The 21,486-nt window shown below is 37.8% G+C and overlaps 1 protein-coding gene across 7 annotated transcripts in view; it reads right to left on the reverse strand.

Annotated features, from left to right (window-relative positions):
• The window catches only part of PRKN (parkin RBR E3 ubiquitin protein ligase), a 1,163,789-nt gene that overhangs the window by 920,097 nt on the left and 222,206 nt on the right, over window positions 1–21,486 (reverse strand). For all 7 annotated transcript variants that reach the window (XM_032485307.1, XM_032485308.1, XM_032485306.1 and 4 more), the window contains exon 2: window positions 20,139–20,302. In XM_032485307.1, coding sequence (XP_032341198.1) covers window positions 20,139–20,302 — 164 coding nt within the window. The remainder of the gene's footprint in view (window positions 1–20,138; window positions 20,303–21,486) is intronic.

A 21,486-nucleotide genomic window follows, 5' to 3' on the forward strand; every position in this document is an offset into this window, starting at 1 on the left:
AGGCAAAACTATGGGGACAGTAAAAAGTTAGTGATTGCCATGGATTAGGGGTTGGGGAGGGATGAACAGGCAGAGCACAGAGAATTTTTAAAGTAGTCAAAATACTCTGTATGATACTAAAGTGGATATACGTCATTCTACATTTGTCCATACCCACAGAATGGACAACACCAAGAGTGAATCATAATGTAAACTATGGGCTCTGGGTGACAGTGATGTGTCAGTGTAGGTTCATAAGCTATAACAAATGTATCTGGCGCCCAGTATTGACAGTGGAGGAGGTTGCGTGTGGGGAGGGGACAGGGAGCATATGAGAACTCTGTTCAGTTTTGTCATGAATGTAAAACTGCTCTAAAAAATAAAATTTCTTAATAAAAAAAAAAAGAAAAGTGTGCACATAGGAGATTGCTTCTTTAGAAGTGTGTGGTCACATAGAAGATGCATGTTTTAGGCCCATGCGAGGTAAAGAATTAGGGCTAAAATCCCTATATAGACTAGAGCCCCGGAGGAGCAAAGATTTCAGTGAAAAGGTGGACTAGGGAGAAAAAAAAAATCTACCCACCAGGACAGGAGGATGAAAAGGAAGCTAATGGCTTTTATACTGGGTTCTAGCAAAATGAAAGAAAAAGAAAAAAAAAAAAAAAAACCTCTTGAAGGTTTATAACCACTGTTCTGTTCTTTCTTCAACAGACAAGCCAAATTTATACCACCTGCACAGTCCACAGTTGAGAATTAAACATACCAAGTATTTCCAAACTGCTGAATAAACTTCGGGTGCTTGAAAATACTATGGTGAAGAGACATACTGCCAACGACTGCAGCTCAGAAGTCTCCCAGACAAAGCCAACCTGAAAAGAGCGCACGATCTAATGCAGTAAAACCCGTGGAAAGACAACTTTCCCTGGGAGAGAGTCTGTGCACCCAATGATCATCGTGATTATGCACCAAGAATTCCGGACACTGAACTTTGTGTAGACACCACTGAATACGTATGCTTCCAATGATCCAAGACTTAATGGGAGAACTCTGAAACGCAGAACAAGAACAGCACTCTATTATTCATTTACTTATTTGTGATGGAGGTACCAGGGATAGGGACAGCACTTTATTAAAAAAGGCAGAATGAGTGAAGTAAATATTCACATGGTATCATTAAATAATATAAAATTAATTCCTTTGAAATAAAAAAAATCAGCTAAGGAGAAAAGATAGACGTGATGAAATGACCTGTACTGCAGCACAGAGAGAAGTCAAACAGAGGGAAAATACGAAAGAGAAGGAAAAGGACATAGAAAAGAAAATGAAACATACAACATACAACCAGTGTTCCAGAATCAGGGGACAAAGAGACGGGAGGAGAGACACTGGTGGATAATTTCACAGAACTGATGAACCCCTGAGTGTTCTGATACAGGAATCACAGTGAATAATAAAATTAAATTAAAGCTAGACACATGGTTATGATAGTCACCACCATCAAAGACAAAGAAAAGATTGTTAAAGCAACAAGAGACACAGATTACCTATAAAAGAACTACAATTAGACTGAGAGTATTCTTACCAATAGCACAAATTTGTAAGCTATATTTAATGTTTTCAAAGTACTGCAAGAAAATAATTCTAATCCAGAATTATCATTCACGTAATTTGTAAAATCAGACATGACACACCTAAAGAACAAGGGGTGTGCAATACCCTGTCAGATACCAGTAATCATAAGGCTGTGGTAATTAATTAATCTGTAGTATGGATGCAGGTACAAATAGCCAAATGGACCAGAGTAGGAGGTCTGTAAATAGGTCTGGGCATACATGGAAATTTGACATATGTCAAAGACATTATATGACATGAATATTCAATAAATGGAAATGGACAAGAGCTTATTCCTGTGAAAAATAAAAGTAGATCTTTCTACTTTTACAAAGGTAAAATTCCAGCTATTAAAAACCTGTATTTGAAAACTAAAGTTTTAACACTTCTAGAAATTTTTTTAAAAATTCATGGCCACAACATGGGAAAGATTTCTTAAATTTGACACAGAGAGTACAAATCATAAAACAAATTTAAGGATTTGGATTGTCTCCTACGTTAAAATGGAATATGTTATACACTTAATAACATCAAAGTTAAAAAAAAAAAAGCTGTAGGCTGGAAGATGATTGGTGATTTATGCAACCCCAAAACATTAGCATCCACTACATATTAAAACAATCCACACTAAAAAATACAACAGATCCATTAGAAAGTGCACAAAAGTGCCCTGACTGTTCAGAAGAGGAAATGCAAGTGGCCAGTAAACGTGAAAAGAGGCTTATTCAACTATTAGTCAGGAAATGTAAGTTAAATCTCTGATGTAAAATGTCACACCAAACAGACTCAAAATTTAAAACTCTGAAAGTATTTAAATACTGAGTAGGATGTGAAACAACTGGAACTCTCCATCACAGCTGGTGGTAGTTTAAATCATTACACTCACCTAGTGGAACAATTACTCAATATTTTGTAAAGTTAAAGATGCACATCTCTTTGACCCAGAAATTCTACTCCTAGGATTTAATTAAGAGAAACTCTTATACATGTACACAGGGAGGCATATACAAAAATTCCTCAGGAGGGAGGGTATAGCTCAAGTGGTAGGCTGCATGTTGTTGGCTGCACGAGGTCCTGGGTTCAATCCCCAGGACCTCCTCTAAAAATAAAAAATTAACCTGATTACCTCCCCCCAAAAAATAATTTTTAAAAATGCTTCATTCAGCATTATCTGTGACACAAAAAATTAGAAACAATTTAAATTCCCAACAGAATAAGAGTGAATACACTGTAACATACGCCTACAAGGGAATGTTACTCATTAACGAACATGGATGATCTAGTGCTAAACACACCAATATGCACTACTCTCAGAATATGGCGACATGGAAAGGCTGAGCTGCATAAGAAAAGTGCAATATAATATATTTTATTTAAAATTTACAAACATGCAAAATACTAGTATTGAAAACTAGTAAATACATATACTAAAGAGGTATTAAAAACATGGATGACAATGACAAATTCCAAATTGTGGATAACAGTTATCTCCATGGGGAAGTAAGGAGGGGGACAGAATCAGAGAGAAGTGCATGAAGGGCTTCAACTTTAGTTGTAATTATTTTTTCCTATGCTGACAGGTGGTATATTGGTATTTGTTATACTACCCCCAACCTCTTCTGCGTTCCTGAGATACTTCGCAATGATAATTACAAATGTATTTCCTCTACGAATTTTATACAATTGTTTATATATAAACCATTCATTCGTCTTTGACTGGTAATGGAAATTTGACTTACAGGAAATCAAGATTGCTAATGTCAGGCATTTCAAAAGAACAAGCATATTAATCAAATTTGAAGCCACTGATACAATGTGCATGTATTTCTATTACAGTTCTCCATTTAGATTCTACGTCTAACATCGTCTTGACTGGGAGTACATGTGTATATCCTCAAATAAACTGAATTGAAGAGTGTGTCTTATATATATTATGTTAGCACTGTCAAACTCTGAGTCCCCGATTTGTATTTCTGTTCTATTCTCTACCCTCAACAACAGACTCATGTAAGCAAAATGCCTACTGGATAGCTCCACTTAAAATTTATTTGAAACCTTAAACCCCTTAAATAAAATTTATTTGAATCTCTTCTCCCCAAAACATCCCTCTGTTTCCTTTACTCTTCCCTGTCCCAGGTCGCATTTACAACTATTATGTGTTCAAGACAAATATCTGTGTGTCATATTTAAATCTTTATTTATAAATATTCATATTTAAATCTCATATCCCACAATCTGATAGTTCATCAGCAAGTCCTACTGAAACGACCTCTAAAGCATCACACACCTACACACTTCCCTCTGCTTCAGCTTCCAGTGATCCAGTCAAGTCCCATTCTCTCTCCCCCAAATGGCTGCGTTAGCCTCCTGGTCAATCTCCTGGCTTCCCCCAAGCTCCAGCCACATTTACCTTCCTTTCGGCCCTCAAATATGCCTAACTAATTCCCACTCTAGGTCCTCTGCACTCAGCTGCTCCCTCTCCCTGGAAAGTTCTTCCCCAGATATTCCCAGGGCTGCCTCCTTTAGATCTCAGCTCAAACATCACTATCCAAGAGAAGTCTTTCCTAAATTTCCCAACAATAAAAGGTAGGAGCACAGTTTCTGAGGCCATTTTCTTTTATTCTAAGCATTTATCATCAGCTGAAATTTACCACTGTTGTTCGCATAAACAGGTATGACTGAGTTTGGGTGCATGTAGCAAGACTCTGCCTACAGAAGTATAACCATATTGGGGTTTATTTTTCATACGTAACAAGAAGTTTTGACAAAAGCTGTCCAGGGCTGGTGCAGGAGCTCCATGACCCATCAGGCACCCTGGTCCCTTATATCTTCTCTCTCTGTCCTTTTTAACATGTGCCTTTCATCTTCATGACGTTCTGACAAAAAGCTTAAATAGCTTCTTCCTGCTCATGGAGTGTAGGCTCCATGAGAACATGGACCTTGTCCGACTTGCCCACCAATGGAAAACGATGTGTCACATCTTAATAGCTGAATCAATACGTGTTTAATTATTAAAAACCAATGAAACAGAAATTGAGAAGTCCTACACTTGGGGGTCATTCCTTCACCCCGGGAGCATGCACAACAGCCATGCCCTCGATGGACAGATTCAACCTGGAGCTCCTCTGTGGAGCCCTTGCCTCCATGTCCTTCTCTGTTGTCACCGCCTGAGTTCAGGGCTTAACGCTTCTCACACTGCAGTGGTCTCCTAACTAGCCTGGCCACATCCTTCCTGTTTCTCCCTGAACATATCACACCCTCCACACAAACTGGACATAAAACTCCCTAAAACCTGTGTCTTCGTATTATCTGCTCCCAAACAGAAAGCCCCCTACAAGCAGGGGTGTGCACGTCCTGTTTACCACGGTTCCCCCAGGCGATGAACCTGGAGCACGTGTAGAGAGCAGACAATCAGGAACCATTCCTGAAAAGAATCAAAGATCACGTCTACACCCGAATATTACGTCCCCTCAACATTGGGCCCAGTCCTTTCTCCTCACGATACTGCCTTCCACATTCTTGCCCTTACTCTTGGTTCAGCCATAGCAAATGGCTGTATTTCTAAACTCTTCTGACCTTAGTGTCTTTTCGTATTTTATTGTCTCTGTATAAAACATCTTTCTCCCTTTTTCATCCAGGAAACTTGTATTTATCTCTTTAAGTCTCAGCTTTTGATTCTCCTCAGCTTGACTCCATTCCTGGCTCCGCCAGGCAGAGCAGATGGCTCCGTCCTTGGGGCAGCACTTTAATGATGGCAGTGGCAGTGACGATGATGGTGATGGCGGTGACGATGATGGTGATACAGCCAGCGACCGCCTGTGGGAGAGCCTGCCACGCACCAGGAGCTCTCACACCTCCTCACACACACTGATTCACTTCACACTAGTAACAACCACGGCGGGAAGGAATACTGCTTTTCTCATTTTAGAGAAGGAAACTGAGGCACAGAAAGGTTAACTAATGTGGTAAAGTTCACAAAGCTAATGAAGAGCAGAACCTGCGTTCAAACCCAGGCGGGCTGCCTCTAACCCACGCACTGTAAGTCGTGCACATGTTCGTCCAGCCAGGTTGTAAGGCTGTTGGGAGGACGGTCCATGTCTCACACATGGCACAAAATGGGGTTTCAATGAAAGAATGTGAAGTGAATGTTTAAAGAGATTAGTGGTACAAACACAGAAAGTGAGAACTGACTTAAATACAGACCTTGAGAGGAAGAGCTAGAAGTTTAAATTGACTATACAACTATATAAGCCATATCATCCATTCTAAAATAAAATATTGGGCCACGTTAATAGGTACATCATACTAAGGGACATGTAGTTGTTCCGGCATGGACCAGGCTAGTTCCAGGGGCTAGCTCTCTCTTCAGCCTTAAACATGGCCAAACGGAGTTTGTCTAAAGATGTAAGTAGAATACATAGACGTTAAGACAAGAGAAGAAAGAATTTAAGGCTGTATCAGTTATCTTCAAACATTTGAAAAGGTTTTTCAAACAAAGGTTCCTTATGACTTAAAAAGACAGATCAAATCCAAAGGCAGAAGTACAAAGAGATGAGATGAAGAATTCAGGTTTTGTGCTGAACCCTCCCACGCCGCATCCCAAGAAAGGATTGTGAGCACCTTCTTCCAACTCTGCATTCAGTGTCAGTACATCAACACCTTGAAAAAAACCTGGATGGGTGGATTCACAGCACAGAAAATCCAAAGCTACAGTCAGGCCTTTTTATTCTGGTGAGCCAGTTTGTCAGCAAACTGCTGTATTTAACCCAATTAGAGTTGCTGGAAGAACCTAGGAGGTTGCCTAGCGGAGGATGGATATGATTAAGAATGCTGCAGAGGGCAAGAGGTGGAGTTGTAAACAGAATATGTATCATGAATGCACAAATAAATTTAATGAGAGGCCAGAATGTGAAATATAAATAACTGTCAGACCTTTGTGTTATTTTTTATTTATTTTTCTAGTACCTAAAAAAACATTATTTAAAAATGAAACTCATTCACTCAGATATGATCTGATACTTAAAGTTCTCTCATCAATCTCTTAAGTCAAAAAATAAACTAAATAAACAAAAGAATATGAAAAATAAAAATAATCCAATACTTTTGAATACGAGATGGTCCCCTGCAACATTCTTCCACCTGAGGCAGGAATTGAAAATACCAAGTAAAAAGCAAACCCTAAAAGACTACCAAAAAGTTTATTGTATTTTTCAAATTCATAATACAAGAATCTCCGTTGTCTAGTCAAACCAAGCCTTAAAAGTAATTCATAAATTTATTGCTATTTTCAAAAGGTAATATCCTTTGATATCTGTCTCCTAAATGCTCAAATTATTTTTACAAACTTTCAATGGCATATTTTTAATAAATTGAAACCAATCATAGGAGGAATTTATACTTTATCATAATTAATTTAGTCTTTTGGTGGCTTATATACTTATTTGCAGAAATATTGAACAAATTATTTTTAAACTTGTTCCTTATCAGTGAACAGGACTGAATGATTGATATGTGATTATATATGTAAAATAGATAACATACTTTAAAACATGCTATGGAGTTGAAGGTAAAGGACAAAGATGAACTCAGCAATTATATGTAATATACAATATAAGCAATGTATAAAGATTGACCTGTAAGACAATCAACTTTTTCCTCTTAAAGCACTCAGCACATATACAGAAAGATACTAATTTAATCTTGCTTTAAATGGACTACAGAATCGTAGGTTATGTAAGTTTAGTATTTCCATTCTGCTTACAAATTACAAAGACAACAAGTGAGTCATTTAAGTAGGAAGTAGGTTGCATAATGTATTTTTATCTTTAGAATGCCTCCTATTTTACATTTGAGTGACTCACAAACTCTTAGGCACAATCTCAGATTATTGTGAGCCCCTTATGAAATAGATTTTGAACAGTAAGGACACTTGTAAAATTCCCAAAATAAAATGATGTGTTCAGATATATCCAGCACATGAAAGAAAAAGGCAAACTCCACTAGAATAGGATGTGCTCTTTTCTTAAAATAATAGTTTATCTCTAAGACTTAAATCAAACAAGCTCCCACAATAAGACATACAATGCCATTCTGAAGTTAGCCTGAGTGGAGAATAGGAATTTAGAATTGGGTAAATTTGTTCCTTTTGGGAGGGTTTTAAAACAAAATAAGTTTCAAGTTGAATCCACTGCATATCAGAAGAGATTTTCTGTGAATTATTTATCAAAGTAAACTAATAATAGTTTAAAATTTGCTTATGTTTCTGTCCTTTGTAGGTATACTTTCATTTAACCATTCCTACATCCATTTTATAGATGGGAAAGATAGACATTGAAGAATTTAAGAGATCTGTCCATCCCACAAAGTCTGACTTTATAGTGATTCATACCCACTTCATTATAACCACGCATTGGAAAGATGAGTAGAATTCTCACTGAATGATGTCACCTAGTAAATGACATTCTTTGAAGTTTTAATTCCTCCATTATATATGGCAAAGAAGTGTATGTTGGAGATGGCATCATAAAATTTTCCTGGACTAATATATATATATAAAATAAGATAGACATAAGATATATATGTATATAAGTCATTTAGGCTTCTATAAAACAGCATGCATTTTAATGTTGCTGAAAATGAGAAGAACTGACTGGGGGCAGAACAGGCAAACTGAGGAAGCAGGTGTTATCTACTTTTACAGGTTCCAAAGTTCTTAGTTTCCAAGTTTTAAGTAACACTAGAAATATCTTAGGTAAGTTTTTGTTTCTATTTTCTCTCCTTTCAGAACAATGTTTGATGAATTATGCATAAATGGAATGCAAACACACAGATTCAATTCACTTTGAAATACTTAAGGATATAAAACGAACAGAAAATATCCTTGGCAAAACCTGTATTGAGCTTTCAAAAGCCCACACATTTGAAATAAAGTTTGTGATGTACTGCAAAACATAAACATCAGTGGGTTCTCACATCCCTCACTTCTCCCTCTAATGTCAAATGTTTCATCAATTTAAAAAGCAGAGCTCTGTGCCATAATTAGTCTACACATTAAATCTTACAAGAGTGGCACCTCTGAATGCAAATAGACCAGGCTCAACAATAGGAGAGAAAACATTTAATGGCAAAATAAAATCCAGTGACAAACTAAAACCTTCAATGAAATGTAGTCTGCACAAATGCACTCACAAAATTTGTAACTTTCATTGCCTAAATGAATGTGTGCTAGTCTGTGTGAAGATACATATGAACAAAAGGCCAAAACAAATACTTTTTTTAGATTCTCAAGTAATTGAAACTAGAGCACTCTACTGACACTAAGTTTATAAATTATGAGCTTGCATCACAAATGGGAATACTTGAGGTCTTGCTGCCATTAAGTGAGTTTGTATGTCCTCGGTTTAAATGCATGGCCAGAAAACGCTCTTTATTACATCCTTCAGTGCCTTAGAAAGGTTACAGTGACAACACTCACTTATCCAAAGTTAACTTAATTAATTAAGATTCTGCTGTTAAATGGTTTACAATTGTATGCTTATCAACATTCAACTTAGTTGAAGGAATAAAGTATAACTCTCTATCCTGTTTAATTTTGTTTTCTTTATGTTATGAGCATCCCTGAAGTTACAACTAAAACAATTTATTTTTTACACATTTAAATTTATCTTCTATCTAACTCATATCTAAAAAAATAAAAGATAGCAGAGTAAATATTTACTGATGTTAATCTATTCATTAACTTAAGCTATGACTCAAGCCCACCTATAAACAGAAAATGAAGGAGAACACAGATTCGTATTGATCAGTCATAAGTGAGTTTGGAATATAAGCTTTAAAGAGTTTTTTTCACATAAGGCTTTTCATTGTTCTATGGCAATACTCTCAGGCTTGGTAAGAGGGAAGAAGGAAAAGGTAGAATTTGGGTGGACAATCTTGTGCTGTAGAAGCTTCAGGGTAAATGGTATAGACACATTCTTGAGTCTTAAATTATTCTGTAAAGGATGATGATTATATTAAATAAGATCTTCCAATAACAGAGAAAGCAGAACAGAATATTTGAAATGAGGACTTCAGTGAATAGTAATAACATTTCACAGTGTGTAATCGCTCCTCTTTCATTTGTCAGGTTTCCAATGAGACAGGCCTTGCTTTTTATACTCTAATAAAATGCATACTAGGTTGAGATCCGGGGGATCGGTTTGCTCCCGAGTTTCAGTCCCTCACAGACTTTCTACCTTGCAGTTTGAGCACAATAAGGGCAATGGAATCATCTGTGAGACGTGAGCTTGTTAAGTAAATCCACAGACTGTATATCTTCAGCCTCTTATAAGCTAAAAGAATCTCAATTTTTTTTCTCTTCAAGTCTGCATTTATCCAGGGCAATCCTCAAAGATGATTCATAAGTCTGCAGGGGCACACAAATGTCAAGACTTCCTTTCAACAGAAAAATAACATTTCTGAGTGTTCTGAATTACGCAAAAAGGTAAGTAATTCAGAGATTCTTTCTGACACATATAAACAACCGGACAAATAGATGAAACAAGGGTCTTCCTGAAACGAGCACTTGCTCTGTACAGATTATCAACCTTTGATTCTAGACTCTGACACTTTGCAGTTCTCACTAGTTGCTACAGTAATGTACCAGCTCTTTGGCGGAACTCGAGTGGATATCTACATTTTACCTAAATGAATGAGGCCAGCAGTCAGTTCCATTAGCAACTCAATCCTTTGGGAAAAATTCTTGTATTATTCCTTAAGTGTCTGAGGACATCATTTATACAACTGGACTCTTACATACAATGAAAACATTATATGATTGTTCTCAGTATAATGGTATCTAGTCTACCTTCATTTTGTCTTACAGTCAGAGAAAAAAAAGAATTTTAAGTGAAACATATTGGCCATTTACACTGCCATTTGCAGAATTATTTTATATATAAACAAAAAATCATGGTGGAACTAACTGCATTCTATGTTCTAATCTAGCTTCTTCTGTTATATTCAAGAGAGAAAATAAAAATAATTTAAATAAATTTAGTTTATACATAAAACCATTCCATCCCCAAATTTCTTATAGTACATAAATGTATGGTACCAATAAACAGGGAGCAGTATTTAAGGGGATGCTTTCTCTAACCATTACAACCACAACGGTTACATGAGGTGTTCTCTTATTGCCTAAAACTACAGTGCACGACTCTCAAACCAATTTGGAAAACATTTACAACTAAGAGGATAAAATTTTTATCAACTGTTTTTGTTTATTAGAAATATTTAACAAAGGCTTTGAAAATATGTAACAATCATGTCTATTTTGACCTATGAGGTGTTAAAGAGTCCGTTTTAGAATTCACAAAAGATGCTTTAATACTTCTAGAAGTTTTATGGACCTTTTGACTCTTAGTGTGAATTAATCTTCATCTACGAGAATCGGTTAAATTATTTTCTAATTTCTTATAATGAAAATCACATACCAATAAATACTGTTTCTTTAAAATGGATGCAAATAACAAGCTTGTTTATCTTCTATAAGAAAAGATAGATTCTACCCCTCTGTGAAAGAGGGCAGAACTTATAAACATAAGGGTTTTTCCCATGTGCTTTTTAAATTAAACTTAATCTTGCGATACTTGCAGATTCACATGTAGTTGTCAGAAATAATACACAGATGTCCCAGGAACTCTTTTCTAAGTTTCCCCCATAAAAACATCTTACCAAAATATAGCATATCATCACAATCACAGTCTCAGCTTTGGTATAGTCAAGCTACAGAACATCCATCACCGCAAGTCAAGATACAGAACATCCATCATCATATCCATCTGGTAGAGTCAAGATACAGAACATCCATCACCTCCTGTTGCCCTTTTACTGCCACACATTCTTCTCTCCTGCTCCCGCCACACCCTCCTTAACCCCTGGTAACCACTGATCTCTCCAACATTTCTATAATTTTGTCATGTCAAAAATGTTATATTAATGGGATCATTTGGAATGCAGCCTTTTGGTATTGCCTTTTTTTCCCACTCAGTATAATTCCCTTGAGATTAATCCAAAATGTTGTGTGTATTAATAGTTTTTTTTTTTCAATCAGTGAGAATGGCATGGATGGACCATAGTTTGTGCACTCATTCACGTGTTGAAGGACATTAAGATTGTTTCCTGTTTTTGGCTAATACGAATGAAGCTGCTATAAACAGTCATGCATTAGCTTTTGTGTGACCATAAGTCTTCATTCCTCTAGGATAAGTCACCAAGAGTATGATTTCTGAGTTGTATGGTAAATGCAAGTATAGTTTTTTAAGAAACCATCATATTCTCCAGAGTGGCTATGCAGTTATATATTCCCACTAGCAATATATTAGTGACCCAGTTTCTCCACATCCTCCCCAGCATTTAGTGTTGTCACTATTTTATATTTCAGCCTGTTACCTATCTCAGTGGTTGCTCTAGGTATCACCTTATACATTTGTGACTTGCCACACTCTACTGCAGTTTTTGTTTTACAGGTTCAAGTAAAGCATAGAAACCTTACTCCTTTTATATCCCTTTACCTCTCTATTGATCTTTATCTTAGATAGTTCCTCTGTATACATTTAGAACTACATGAGACATTGTTACGTTTTTTCCATAATCGTCAAACATAATTTCCAACACTGAAGAGGGGAAGGAAAGTCAATCGTACTTAACCATACTTTTGCTGACTGTGTTCTTTCTTCCTTCTTTCCTGATGTTCCGAATTTCCTTCTTTTATTATTTCCTTTCTTATTAAGAACTTCCTTCCTTGATTTATTCTTTTAGGGTAGTTTTACTGATGACAATTTCTATTACTGCTCCTTCTTCTGAAACTATGTTGACTTCTCCTTCATTCCTGGAAGATATTTTTGCTGGGTACAGGTTTCTGAACTGACAGTTTCCTGCCCTGCTCCCCCAGCACTTGAAAAATATTGTGCCACTTTCTTCTGACCTTCATAGTTGCTCATGGGAAATCCACTGTCATTAAAATTGTTTTTTCCATTATAGGTAAGTTATACATTGTCTCTAGCTGCTTTCAAGGCTTTTTCCTTGTATCCAGTTTTCAGTTTAGTTATGATGTGTGGATTTCTTTGAATATACCCAATTTTGGATTCTCTCGGCTTCATGAATCTGTAAGTTTATATCTCTTGCAAATTTTGGCAAGTTTTCAGCCATTATTTCTTTAAGCACTTTTTTAGTCCTGACTTCTTTTATCCTCATTGTTCAGGACACTGGTGACACAAATTTTAAACGTGATTTTATAGATCCATAGATTTCTGAGGCATTTTTTTCTGGCTTATTTTTTTCTCTGTTCAGATTGTGCAATTTCTGTTGTTCTACCTTCCAGTTCACTAACTTTTTCCTCTGTCCCCTCCATTCTGCTGTTGAGCTCATTCAGTGAGCTTTTTTTTTACTGTATTTTTCAGTTCTATAATTTCCATTTGATTCTTCTTTATATCTTCTATTTCTTTTCTCAGACTTATTTTTTTCATTTATTTCAAGCATGCTTATAATTATTCATTGAAGAATTTTATCATGGCTGCTTAAAAAATCTGTCAGATTATACTAAAACCTCCGTCACCTTAGTATTACCAACTACTGATTGTCTTTTCATTCAGTTTGAGAGATTTCTGGTTCTTGGTGGGTTTTCTTTGATACCTGGCCATTTTCTCATTATGTTATGAAACTCTGGATCTTAAACGTTCCGTCTTAGCTGACTTTTTATGATACTCCTCCAGCTGGAAAAGGGGGGCATCACCTCATTACTGCCGGTGGAAATAGAAGTCCCAGTTCTCCACTTGGTATCTGCTGACACCTGACATGAAACTGGGACTCTTCCTTATTGCTATGTGGAGAGATGTCCTAGCCCCACACACATTCTCCATTGTCACTGTGGTAGGAGTGGCCTTGTTGCTGTTTGACAGTGCTGGAAGTCCTGACTCTCCACTGGGGCTCTTCTGTTACCACCCCAGAAGGGACCAGGAGGGGGACCCTACTGCTGCCAGATGAAGGTGTAAGTCCTGGCTCCCTATGATCTTCTCTGACAGCACCCCAGCAGGTGTGTGATGCACATCTTTACAGTCTCACAAGGGAGGTAATGTAGGATCTCCACTTTGCCTTCCTTACTGCTGGTGGGAGTGAGGGTGGGGCCACAGTTTTTCTGTGGTGTTTAGCTGGAGAAGCATAGTTATTGTCCAAAAGTTTCCTGTATTTTCAGGCTACTCTGCCCCTGTTCCTTTGGATGGAAAACAGACTTTGCAGGGGTGGGGGGCTCTTTTTTTTCTATACATGTTGGCATTTCTAGGTACCAGTTTCATCATCTCCAAGTCCTGGGTATATTTGGTCAAATACAAAACAAAACAAAACAAACAAAACAAAACAAAGGAACTTAACACCTGTATTGTTCCTTGGGTCCTGAGGTCTCTAGCTAGTTTGCACTTTTCTTTCCATTTTTCAGAACCTTCACATGTTTGTATTATATGTAATGCCCAGAATTTTACCAGGAGGAATAGGTAAAAGTCTGTCTAGTCCATCTTTCCAGAAATAAAATCTGTACCACAGCACCCATTTTTTTGAAATCTGTATTTTTTTTCTATTTTTATTTACTTTTATAAAGCTATTAAAATCTTGCCAATAACAAATAGAACATATTAATGCATGAAGAAAATACTTACACTCAGACAGTGCTTTCTCAAACTGGCCTGTGGACATATTCTCCAGAAACTGTTAATTCCATGAAACTTTAAAATGTTGTGATATCAATTAGATTATAATCTTAAAAACATACTTTACCAACTGAAAAGATAAAATCACTTTTTATTATCAATTTTTTCATAATAAGATTATGGTCTTAATCCATCATTTCCCACAGTGCTTGGGGGAAGGCACCAAAAACCTCTTTCTAAAATAAATAGAAACTCTTATTTGTGAGAAATACAGCCCAATGCCTGGGTGACCATTTGTCTTCCCAGGACACTGCCAGAATACAACTCTTGTCCTGGAATAATTATTATCAGAGCCTTCTTTAATTCTTAAAAGTGTCTCATTTCATATGATAAGTTATCGTGGTCACATTATCTATGAGCATTATGAAAAAAAAGTAAGAAAGTGAAAACAGATGGGAGAACTCCAACAAGTGCATACACCACTCCTGCCATTCCACCTTCTCTGCAGCAAAGCAAGGTGTTCATTTTGCATTTGTTAGTGGAAACATTAAGTAGCACATATGCATGGTTCACTTTCTTTATCTCAACAGCAACTACTCATTATATATTTTGTGCTTATACTGTAAAGTATATTGAAATGGAAATGATAATGGTGAAAAAAATTAAAGGACATTAAGAAAACATCAACTTTCAAATACTTAGTTTAACAATAAGGTTTAACTTACTTATTTAGGTTAGAAGTAGTTCAAAGAACATATAAGGTATTCATAATATCCTTGCACAGTTTTTAAAGTTTCAAAATTTGGCAGGTTAATTAGAGATATGAGCAAAACAATCTATAATAGTTTTTGAAATAACTGTTAAATATTCTTACAGATTTCCAAAATTTGAATTTGTTAGCTTTTGAACATAGTTTACTTTGTTAATGAAAGCTGGTTTTCACTACTAAAAATTTTTGAAATACATATATATATAATCACTAAAAACAGGCAATTAAATAATTTGGCTTTTCTAGGGTCATTTATTTTTCTTTAATATTTATAACCTAAGCTCTTAAAGTCTAAATGTTTCTTGTGTTCCAAACTCAGATCTTGCTACCCCATACAGCTTAGAAGAATGGGGGTTAATAAACTGATGCCCCTTAATAATTATTGCAAAAATGACCTATTTCATGAAATGATTATCTCCAACTGTGTATATACATTTTAAACACCATAAAATTGAATATTTATTTAAAGGAATTTATAACCATCCATCTGGATGAATCCTTGCATAAAGCAAACATTTCTATGTCAAACAAACAGTCCTATTTTATTTCCTACTTTTTAATTCTAACTAATTATTACCAAAAAAATAAAATAAAGCAACTTCCCTTTAACACTAACTAAATATAATGAGGTTTCTCGGATCCTGACTATGATGGCTAATTTTATGTGTCAACTTGACTGGGCCATGGGGTGCCCAGACATTTGGTCAGTTGTTAGTCTAGATGTGTCTGAGAGGGTGTGTTCGGATGATATTAACATTGGAATCAGTAGACTGAGTAAATCAGATGGCTCTTCCCAATATGCGTAGGCCCCATCCAGTAAGTTAAAGGCCATGAGGAGGAGGAAATTCCTCCTGCCCAATGACCATCTAGGTGGGACACTCTTTGTTTGTTTGTTTTTGCAGCCTTTGAACTCTAACTGAAACATCAACTCTTCCTGGGTCTGGAGCCTACCAGCCTTCATACTGAAACTACACCATCACCTCTTCTGGTTTTCAGGCCTTTAGACTCAGACTGGAACTAAGCTTGGTGACTACAGATCTTGGGACTTGTCTGCCTCCGTAATTGTGTGACCCAATTCTTCACTATCTACCTATCTATCTATCATATGTATACCCTACTGGTTCTGTTTCTCTGGAGGACTCTGACTAATACATTGGCTAATAAACCTATACTGATATTAATAATATTAAAAATAATACAGCTCATGAATATAGTGAATTCTGCTCAAACAAAATCTGATATAAATTCTCAAGTCCCTGTAATTTGAACAGTTAAACTAATTGCAAAGTTCATCAGTTCTGATATGTACAAGATTAGATTAGAACCTTATTTTCCTTGTATACATCTGAAAAATAAACTAACAATTATGTATAGGTGATTTCAGGGATTCTTGATGTGCAGTGTGTTATATGTGGAGGATAGAAAAAAAGGTGATCCATCATTTGAATGGGCCCTGAATACTCTGTTGTAAGAGCTGACAAACACTCTTTACAAGGAAGAGATATCAATCCACTGTGAAAAATACGTCAAACACTAATATTTTCTATTGCATTCCTGTAGGTGTAAGGAAAATAACAAAAACATGCACAGAAACATTCTTTATGAAGTAGGAAAAATTGTATAAGACTTTCCAATGTGCTTCTAAACAATACAGTGTAGACAGATATCCATTTTATAAAAAAATAAATTTTAAAAGAAATAATACCATGATGAATCTTTGCTGAACAGTACAGCCATAGTGTCTATTTTAACTAACTATTGAAGGAAATGTAAAGTCTTTTTAAGTTTGTTAAATACGAATTCTATTATTCTTAAGTAAAACCTGTAAACGTGAGGGTCAAACATTTATTTATAAACTCCACTGAGTGCTTTTGAGTTAAAATGTATAAATATTACAGACACATATTTTACTGCCCCAGAAAAATATGCATCCTATTGTCATTGCCTTAACTGCTTAGATTACTGCAGACCTATTCATCAAAATTCATGAGGAAAAACTTTCTTGTGTCATTTAAGGTGATCGCTTAGACCCTGTAGTAACAGCTTAATAATGATGACAATCATGACGATGATGGTGCTAATAAATGCTAACATTTATATAATGTTCACTACGTGCCGTACTCTGTTTCACTGATTTTACATAAATTAACTTAGGCCTCACAAAATCCCAATGAGATACATATTATTTTTATTCCCATTTTACAAATGAGCAAACTGAAACACAAAGAAGCCATATTCTCCAAGTATATAAGATGCATTTACAAATTATTTTGCCTTGATTTGTAATATTAAAAACTAGATATTCCCTAAATACTTATATTATGACATAAACATCCTATTATAGAGTATCATCCAGACACTTAGAAATCAAGATTACACAATATGGAAAATGCCCATGATACAATGTTAAGTGAAAAAATGCAGAACAGAAAACTGCATTTGCACACTGACTACAACTGCGTGAAAGTCACACAGTCAAGGGCCAGGAGATGGACAACACAGTGCAGGACCTGCTGCTCCTCCAGGAACTCCCTGTGTCTCTCCTTCCTCTCAGGGACCAGCTGAGCTGTGCTTGCAACACATCCCCATGACTCATGCTGAACCCTGCCACGTGGCCTGGATTCCTGAAGGTCCCTAATCACCATCGCTGGGTCCAAAGGCTCTTTACTGCCTCATCCTCCTCCATCTTTTCACAACACATGTACTTCTTTGCCAGTAATTTCCTTACCAAATTATCTCCAAAAGTGTCAGTTAGATGGGGATGCCTCTTTCAGTGGCTCCTCCCCTGCTGCCTAAGGAATTGGTCGTGCCTCTGTCCTCTGCCCCTTGGCAACTGAATCTGCTCCAGTAACCAAAATATTCACCTCCGTGTGGATAGTCCTCAGATATAAAGCAAGCCCAAAGCTCCACACCCAAGTTTAGCTGCTTGCCAGACATCTCCCACTGGCATTAACTCTCGTCATGTATAAAACTCCTCATGCCGCCCACAATCAAGCCGGATCTCCAGACTCCCACTTCTCTCCAGGACACCCGATTTCACTCTAGCTCTCCACGCATGAAACATCCATGCCACATCACGTCTCTGCAACATACAGCTCCCAACTCCCTTCTGATGCCCCCTTCAGCATCTCCTCCAGGTCCTACAAGAACAGGAACCTACGCCTGTTCCCGAGCGCACTCCATGTTCATTCTCCATCTCCGGAGCCTGGAGTTTCCATTCACCCATGAGGTCTTCCTTGGTGACTTCCACTCAGATGTGTTTTCTCCACCTTTAAAACTTCATGATACTTATATTTCAGGTTTCACACGGTAGTTATCATGTTTCACATCCTTATGTTACGGCTATTAGCCACATGAAACTGCTGATAGTTTTAATCTATGCCATATGGTTCAACTTAATATTTCTGTTCATTTTAGAGTCCCTAAGTAAACAGCAGCTCTACAAAAGCAAAGATGAGTTTTGCCTTTTTTGGGGTCCCCTGAAAAGCCCAGAACATACATTGGAAGTGTTTCAGAAGTGTTTGTCCAAGTAAAGACCCTCTCAAAATATAGACATATAGATTCCTATTTTATATATATTTGTAAAAATCAATTGTCTTAGCAATTAGTCTAACCTATCAGCTCCAATGGTAAAGGTGAGAAACTTTAGAACGTGCAACTTCAAAACTTCTGGTAACATAAAATATTTTGGTTCAAGGAGCTATTTTAAAATAATTTATGAAGGAAACATCCTTGGATTTAGAGGTTGGCAAGTACAGTAAAAAGCTTTTTAGTTGACTGAAATAAAAAAAAATATCAAAACACTTTTTAGCACAGGCACTTCCCTTGTAAAAACAAACTGCCTAAGAGCAAAGCACAGCAGTTTGTGCACAGTGAGCACATGCCTCCTGCCGTCACAGGAGAGGAGCTGGCGAGGGAGGGAGCAGTTTGCATTTCTGTAGCTTCTTTTGCGCACCCAGCTCTACGCCCAACCTTCACAAAGCGGCACACATCATCACCAAGAAGAGACAGTGACAGGATGTCAATAAAGAAAGGACTCTCTTAGAGACAGAGCAGCCCCACTTCCCCAGCACAGCAGCGACCCCCACACAGATGTAAACATGACTGCAATTAATCTGTGCCAGTTAAGAACGGAGGGAACACGTCTGCCAGGTTCTTCAGCATCACCTGACCAGCCACAGAAAGCAACTGGTCTCTCGTGCTTTCTCAAAGAATGACTACGGTCTCTATTGAATTGTATTTGCTGACTTCCCCAACAAATCACAGGTTTCCACTTCCAGGTGAAGGCACTGCTCACCCGTCCCCTACCCAGTTCTCCCTTTTTCCTACAGAAATCACTGTTGTGAATGAAATACCCAAGTGAAAAGGATGCGGGCCTTAATTCGGTTAGAAGCTGTGGGGTGCCCAGAAAGTATTAGGGCCAGGAGAGAAGACAGGCACCGCTCCCTCCCTGACATTTCAACTTTTTCCCTAGAGAGGTAGGGAAAAAGTTACTGAGGTCTGGAGAAATTAAAAAGGTGGACTTTGGCTGTACTTCAGTCTTCCTTCAGCACCAGCTCCAGCACCACCGTTCTGAAGGGGCAGGCAGCCAGCTCTCAGTGCCACTGGAGAACAGCCCGGAGCCCTGCGCCTCCCCCGGCGAGCCACAGCGGCAGCCCCACGGCCATCCTCCAGGGGTCACAATTGGGTTACAGATACCTCACAGCACCGGGACTGAGCAGCCTGATCTGGAACAATTTATTCGAATTCGTCTTCATTAAGATTCAAATGGAATAAGTAAGGGAGAAATTGAACAGACACAGGAATTGTGCCTTGCTGCTCCTGTAGTCAGTAAACATTTATTCACTAAGCCCTGTTTGTGTGCTCTCTCTCTCTTTCTCTCTCTCACTCACAGTTGTTCTTCCAATCCTTCCTGCTCGCTGTTTTAATGCATAATTAAGAAGGTCAGAATTAATGAAGCAGTGTGGAGTAAAGTTCAAGGAATCCCCAGGCACTATTTATTCTATTAGATCTCGGGCATGAATGTCAGCTTGGCAGCAGAAGCGGCATAAGCAATGGGGCTGGCTGCATCCCAGGAACGTCCACCAAGGGAGACTCACCTGCACTGTCAAGTCATTCCGCAGCTCCTTCCCTGCGAAAATTACACGCAACTGGTCAGCTGGAACCCCCTGTCGCTTAGCAACCGCCTCCTTGAGCTGGAAGATGCTGGTGTCAGAATCGACCTCCACTGGGAAACCATGGCTGGAGTTGAACCTGACAAACACTGGCCAAGAAAATTGGAGAGGAGGACAAAAACAAAACAAAACAAAACAAAACAAAACAGTGAGCATTATTTAAAGCCCTTAAATGGCAATTGTAACATTTCTGAATTGATTTACCCCTCAGCCACCCTTCAATGAACAGCATACATTTTCTTTTGCTTATGAAACTATGCAGCAACATTTGAAAAAAAAATGGAGTTTCCCTGGGATTTCCCTTTCATAATTAGTCAGTGACCCGCAAACAAAATTTCACGCTCCCTTTGACATCCATCCTGGGAAACAGAGGGACTCAAGCAGAACACTTGCTTGATTGGAATTGTAAGATTCCCATGAGTTTATCGAAGAGATTCAGCTCTGACAGCCTGTACAAACTCACACCGTCTCCACGGTGCCCCCTCTTAATAAAAAATCAAAGGCATTGTGTTAGCACTCATGGTGCAGCAATGGAAAAAATTCAAGCCACTTATAGACTAGAGTGATGACGCACCAGGGCTGTGTCTAAGGCATTGGTGGCCCCAGCCAAAAGGCTCTGCTGAGTCTTACGGAGATGCACATTTGCCCTTTCTTTTGAAACTAGTGATATTATTTCTCTTTTTTGGAACCACTATCCCCCTCAAGGCCCAGGCTGGCACCTTACAATCATTTTATATGCCTTCTTCTCACTGCCAAAAGCCATGCCACCTCTTCAGTATTTCTCACGTCTGTCCTTTCCTTTCCATTCCTTCTGTCACTACTCTCATTAAATCATGTCTAGACTCTTGCAAGAGCCTCCCGATTGGAGTCCTGATGTACTGCCTTCGCTTCCGAAATGTCCTACACCATTCTGCAAAGTAAACCTTACTGATCCACAGCTCTGAGCATCTCATAGCCCTCAAGTCTTTTAAAGTCTCACACTGTCCACTGGGGAGAAAAACTCCGGATCACTCTCATCTGATGCAAACCTATGTCCTAGCATTTTCTCCATTAGTCTGTGCAGATACACTGCTTACCTAAATCCTCCAAAAAGCAAATCACAGAAAACTCCTGCACCCATCTCTTGCCTCTATGCATATCACTCCCTCTCACCTCTGCCTGTTGAAAGCCTGTTCACCTCCATGATCCATCTCCTCCTTCAAGGAGCCCCTTACTATCAGCCCCGTCAAGACTGTGCTCACCTCTGCAGGGCTCCAGCGGTTTTTACTACGTA

Source organism: Camelus ferus, chromosome 8, assembly GCF_009834535.1.
Source record: "Camelus ferus isolate YT-003-E chromosome 8, BCGSAC_Cfer_1.0, whole genome shotgun sequence".
NCBI lineage: Eukaryota > Metazoa > Chordata > Mammalia > Artiodactyla > Camelidae > Camelus > Camelus ferus.